This window comes from Helobdella robusta (assembly GCF_000326865.2).
Source record: "Helobdella robusta unplaced genomic scaffold HELROscaffold_35, whole genome shotgun sequence".
NCBI classification, from domain to species: Eukaryota; Metazoa; Annelida; class Clitellata; order Rhynchobdellida; family Glossiphoniidae; genus Helobdella; species Helobdella robusta.
The window spans coordinates 1,438,022-1,444,966 of NW_008704704.1; the positions used below are offsets into that span (position 1 = coordinate 1,438,022).

The following is a 6,945-nucleotide window of genomic DNA, read 5'->3' on the forward strand; positions in this document are numbered from 1 at the left end:
GACAAATGCAGAAATTGTTACAGTATGCAAGGCAATTGTATAAAATGATAGTGACAAATAAATAACGAAGAAAAAATGTTGCAGCAAAAAAGTATAAAAAATAAAATAAAATATAGGTTTAAAAAGACAAATGAACAAAATAATTAATTAATTAATATACTAATTAATGATTTAGTATGTAAGTTAAATGAAAGTTACTTCTTCGCAATTGTTTGTTTTGCGAATTTTTGGTTGATCCCAGTTAAATCTTTAGATTTTTAGAAATTGGACTGCATTAACTTTGATTGGTTGATTGGCTGGCTGGCTGACTGAATGACTGACTGACTGACTGACTGACTGACTGACTGACTGACTGACTGACTGACTGACTGACTGACTGACTGACTGACTGACTGACTGACTGACTGACTGACTGACTGACTGACTGACTGACTGACTGACTGACTGACTGACTGACTGACTGACTGACTGACTGACTGACTGACTGACTGACTGACTGACTGACTGACTGACTGACTGACTGACTGACTGACTGACTGACTGACTGACTGACTGACTGACTGACTGACTGACTGACTGACTGACTGACTGACTGACTGACTGACTATATAAATTTTTTAAGATTCCTCCTTTTTAAGATTACACCATTGCTTTGTCGACTCACTTCCAATATCTTCTCCACCAACTCTTCTCTTACCATTCTCTTCTCTAACCCGTAACATCATCCTCTTTTCATCACAACTTATATCTTCTACCTTTAGCTCCCACAAACCTTGTACCCTCTCCTTCCATCGGATCTCCTGTAATGCAACCACGTCAACCATTTTCCTTTGCAATTCCTCCCCCACTTCCAAACTCTTTCCTGTCAACGTGCCTACATTCCAGGTACCAAACCTCCAACCTTTCTTCTAATTAACTTAAAAAAATTTCTTCTAAATTTTATCCTATCATTCTCAAATCAATTAATTAATTTATCTCTTTCCACTGACTGACTGACTGACTGACTGACTGACTGACTGACTGACTGACTGACTGACTGACTGACTGACTGACTGACTGACTGACTGACTGACTGACTGACTGACTGACTGACTGACTGACTGACTGACTGACTGACTGACTGACTGACTGACTGACTGACTGACTGACTGACTGACTGACTGACTGACTGACTGACTGACTGACTGACTGACTGACTGACTGACTGACTGACTGACTGACTGACTGACTGACTGACTGACTGACTGACTGACTGACTGACTGACTGACTGACTGACTGACTGACTGACTGACTGACTGACTGACTGACTGACTGACTGACTGACTGACTGACTGACTGACTGACTGACTGACTGACTGACTGACTGACTGACTGACTGACTGACTGACTGACTGACTGACTGACTGACTGACTGACTGACTGACTGACTGACTGACTGACTGACTGACTGACTGATTTGAACGTACGGAGTACCAGAATCATCTGTTTCAAATGTGACTGATAAAAAAGCAAATGACGAAACCTAAATTAGTGAGATTTTCAGTTGCATACTCAAGAAGGTTGAGATCAAAAAACCCAGCAAAACCTGAGCCATTGTTGGTTGATTTGTCTGAATTTGTCTTGGCAGCTAAAAAATTGAGAAAATTTGACTAATAAGTCCAGATTTGACAGAAGCTGAAAGACAACAGGTTTATAAGTTGAGACAGGTACGAAACAAATTGAATGCAGAACTCGGTGCAGACTCGCTCTTTCGATATGACATCCGTAGAAATCAAGTGCAGAGATTCAGGAAACTTTGTTAATTTAAATTCAACTTATGATAGGGCAGGTTTTCTAAACAGATACAACACCCTACACAGTATGTATTGAAATGCTACTTCTTTAGATAATAAACTGAATGAATTCAAAATTGTTGTTGAGGCGTATAATCCATCGGTTATTGGTGTAAGTGAAACATGGTTCAAAGATAGTTCAATTGTTAATATAAAATACTTTAATGTATATAGAAAAGATCGAAATGATAAACGTAGTGGTGGCGGAGTGTGTCTGTTTATCAATTCATCTGTCAATTTTTATGAAATCAATGATACTGTTTTCAACAGGAGCAAAATTGAACTAGTATGGACAGTTATTTGTCTTTATAGTGATAAATATTTGGTGGGGTATATCTATAGGCCAGATTATTTTTCAAGTAAGCTAGGTGTTACGTTGGTAAGGGTTTTATAGATGTTCTGATAATGGGAGATTTCATTTCCCATCAATAAAATGATTAATCGGGTCAATCATCACAATTATAAATGTCAGTGGCATTGAACACAAATTTAGCGACATAATCAACGACACGTTCCTCTTTCAACATGTTAACGTACCAACATTTCAAAAGTCCAATGGTGTAACAGAGAATATTTTGGATTTGAATTTTATAACGGAATCAGGGAACGTATGTTCAGTAGATCCAATTTTTGTTTTTGGTAATATAACTCAGGGTTATCTTATTTTGTCCTTGGTTTTGTTGTAGAAAATGTCTACCCAGTTCAATGTCTATATACAAATTTTTATATAATAAAGAAAATTTTAGAAAAACATCTCGAGTGATATCTAATATAAATTGGACAAAATTATTTGAAAACATGACTGTACAACAAATGTATGACGAATTTCTTTATTACATAAGTGAAGTAATTAATATTTTTGTACCCATAGTCGATGCAGCAAAACGTCGTAATAAAACAGCTTCATGGATCAACTTACATTTAAAAACACTTATCAGAAGTTCTTTAAAAATATATGTTTTTTAACATTCATCAAACAGTGAAAGAGTCAATTAAGTCTTTAAGAAAACCAAATGGCAAACTAAGTCACGACTCAGTTGAAATTGTGAATCTAATAAATGCCAGTTTCCAAGATGTGTTTGTACTTGAAGACGACAATAAAATTCCGCCTTTTTATGCAAATGAAAGCATTTTTGAACAATTTATAGATATGATGCCAGATGATATCATTTATGAGATCGTTTTAAATAAACTTAGATAGCTCGATGAAAACAAATCTTGTTGTGTTGATAAACTGCATCCAGTATTGTTATAAAAGTGTGCAGAGGCGTTTGCTGTTCCAATTGCTTTGATATTCCAAGCCTCTGGCTACTAGTCAACTTCCACTTCAGTTCTAATCGGCAAGCGTTTCACCGATCTACAAAAAAGGCGACAAAACTGTAGCAACAAATTATTGCTCGCTTTCTTTAACATCAGTTCCATGTAAAATAATGGAAAGTATAATTCGAAAAAGTGTAGAAGGTCATCTTTTAAGGAATAACATAATAGTAAAACAACAACATGGTTTTGTTAAGGGCAAATCATGCACAACAAATCTACTTGAAACTCTTACATTTATTTCCTTAAATTTGAATAATTCTATTCCTGTGGATGTAGTTTTGTTTGATTTTGCCAAGGTATTTGATACTGTTCCACACAAAAGATTATTAGCTAAATTAAATTAAGATAAATAGATTGGTGTATAAATAGATTGAATCTGTTCTTAGAAACAAAAGACAAAAAATTGTTCAAGATGAAACTATTTCTGACTTGGCTAAAATTTTTAGTGGTGTTCCTCAGGGCTCGGTTATTGGTTCACTACTCTTTATTCTCTACATCAATGACTTACAAACAAAACTGGAAAATACAACAAAACTCTTTGCAGATGATACCAAAATCATATAGCAATATCGTCAGATAACGATGTAGTCGAACTTCAATCTAATTTGAATGAGACATTTCAATGGACGCAAGACTGGCTTCTACGGTTCAACATTGAAAAATGCACTGTTATGCACTATGGATCAAGTAATACAAAATGTCCACTGTATATAAATGGAATACTTCTTGCTGAATCTGAATCCGAGAGAGATCTTGGAGTGATTTTTTCAAATAACATAAAATGGAAAATTCAGGTCATTTCAACATCAAACAAAGTAAACCAAATGCTTGGTCAAATAAAAAAAATCTTTTGGGAAATTTGATTATAAGTTGCTAACCCTAACTTTTATTCGTCCACTGTGGTGTTTGCATTATTAGTTTGGTCCCCAAATCTATAGGGTGATAGCGAGATAATCGAAAAAGTCCAGCACAGAGCAACAAAGTTGGTTCCATTTATAAGAAACCTAACTTACGAAGTCGATTTAAAAAATTAGAATTAACAACCTTGGTTTAAAGAAAAAAAAGGAGAATTGATTCAGTTGTTTAAAATCATGCATAATTTGGACAAAGTTGATTTAAAATATTTTAAAAAATTAATAAGAAATTGAGGTAGAGAGAATTATTTATTCAATAGAGTCGCAAATACTTGAAACTCGTTACCAAATGAATTTGTTGAGGCACAATCAATGAACAAATTTAAAGCTAGGCATCGATTGCTGAAGGAACAACAATCAATTAACGAATCAGCTCCTTATTCAGTTTCAATTTTTTGTTAACACCATTGACAATAGCTGTTTTAGTAAACATAAAAACAAACATTTACATTTTCTACAACTATGTCATCGACATTTTTCAATTTTTATAAATTTTTAAATCACCTGCTAAATCGTCAACCACCACACGAAGCCCGTCCGTATTATTATCATCAATAACAACAACAGCTTCGGCAAATGTATCAACACGTTAGTACCATTAAAACCAGCCCACGATAAAAAATATCACAATACCACAAAATGCCACAAATACTACGTTCACAACAAACCAGCTGTTTTCCAAGTCGTTTCATAGACTAATATCGATATTGCATGATCACTGCTGACGATCTGGTGGAGGAGTACTTTCGGATCGCACAAAAAATTCATTAATACTTATTGTTGCGAATTGTGCATCCTCAGTTTATAACAAAGCCTTTTGCATGTGTATAAAGCTTGATTTAGTCCGAACTTGCGCCTCCTTTTTTGTTTCTTTTTATAGTGCTCTGAATGTATGTGCTTTTTTCACCATAAAATTTAAAAATACGAGCTATTTTTGTGCAATAACATTTTTAGCAATAGCCTCACATTTCTTCTAAAATGTTTCAACTTATTTTTGTTGTATATAATAAAAAGTTGTTATCTAAATCATTTTACTTTAACATCTAACCCTTAACATCAAAAAAACATTTTTGCTTGTTAAAAAATAAACGAGTTACGATAAAAATATTTATCGTTATTATTTTTCAGAAATTGTTCATTACGACTCAGCCAATACATCAGAAAAAATCTGCATTTTTCAAAAAAAAAGTATCTAAAAATTTAATTATTTGTTCAATGCTTTTTATTTTGAATGTATTAAAAACGAACTATTTTTATACATTAAAGATTCAAAGTTCCTCGATGCCAGCAACTCCCGAACTGTATAACGTTGTCAATAATATTAATCATAATGATAGAAATAATATCAACACCCTTAATCAAAACAGAAACAACTACAACAACAATAACGGCGACAATGGATTTCAAGATTACATAATCCTTCAGAGCAAAAATAGCTCAAATGTAACGCAACAGCAAAATTATCAACTGAGTCAACCAAACAAAAACAGCTTACAATTTCAAAAATCGCCGAACGTATGTTTCCAACAACATCAAGAATTAAACGACTTTTCTATAAACAATTCTCAATACTCACAAGATGAATTTACAAGTGAGCTTGATCACAAACCTTACAACGTTCATTCAGCTATGACATCCATAGAAATCAAAGAATGGTTACTGAAAAATCAATTTGAAAGTTATGCGCAATACTTTGAATGTTTTACAGGTTAAATTATTTTTTTAAATTTTATAATTTTACATTTTTTTTTATATTGTTAATTTGTTATATGCATATTTTATAACTTTTAAACGGGTTTTTAACTTTTTCATTAAAAGGTTCTGATCTTTTGCGACTAACCAGAGAAGATTTAATAGACATCTGTGGTAAGATAGACGGTATACGAATGAACAATGCAATCCACTCGAGGTAGAAAGCACATATTTATTATTATTATTATTATTATTATTATTATTATTATTATACGTTGCGTACAACTTCGAACGATAACGTTGCCTACAACTTCTAACAAGAGCTACAGAGCTGCAATTTACTGTTTTATTGCAACTACTGGTTTTTAAGTATTTAATATATTTTAAATTAGTTTACAGTGTTAGATAACAATACGATCATTGTGACGGTGTAGTTTAATTTAAATTTTAATAGTAATTTGAATTTTAAATTAATTATTCGTTTAATTTTAGTTTTTAAACTTTTAAATGGTGTTAATGCGGCGAAATGTCCGTATTATTTTTAAGAACTTTAAATACATTGCATGAAACTACAAAACTTAATGTTTCGCCGAAAGCTAATATTAAAATCTCTCCTAATATTATTTCTGATAATAATTTAATTTACGATATGAGCGAGCAATAATATTGATAAAATCCTGCGTTGTTGCTGTGGAAAATTTTGCAGGGGTCGGAAGTGATTACTCATGCATCGTCGAACTTGCAAAATGTCTAAATCTTTTAAAACAAAAGTACCTGATGTCGAAACAGTTAACAACACACAACAACAATTTGAACACACGTCTAATCATCAACAACTCCAAATCCTCTCCCAGGTACCAAGCTGCCGAGAACGCAGTCAGTGGGCTGAAGTAAATGTTTATTTTCACCAAGAGTTTTGTGGCTTGAGCCAGTTAGATGACATCAACACATTTACTTCAATTTATCAAAATACAATCTACAACTACTATACCAACACAGTAAACACAAAATGTCAACCAATCATAATTCAAATCTAAAATTCTTGGTCGCAACAATAACTCGTTTTACAAAGAAATAATTGCTACCAGTAAACTAATAAGATCCAAACTTTGTCAATCAAAACAAAACAATAAATCTGACAATCGACCAAACACCTCGTTTCAACAATCAAATAATTTCTGGCACT

General features: G+C 33.1%; 1 protein-coding gene across 1 annotated transcript; it reads left to right on the forward strand.

Annotated features, from left to right (window-relative positions):
• Positions 1 to 5,348: 5,348 nt before the first annotated feature.
• Positions 5,349 to 6,653, forward strand: HELRODRAFT_175886 (hypothetical protein; the record flags this gene model as incomplete). Its single annotated transcript, XM_009023255.1, has 2 exons — positions 5,349 to 5,775; positions 6,466 to 6,653. The coding sequence occupies 2 exons, from the start codon at positions 5,349 to 5,351 to the stop codon at positions 6,651 to 6,653; spliced, it is 615 nt and encodes a 204-aa protein (XP_009021503.1).
• Positions 6,654 to 6,945: the final 292 nt, after the last annotated feature.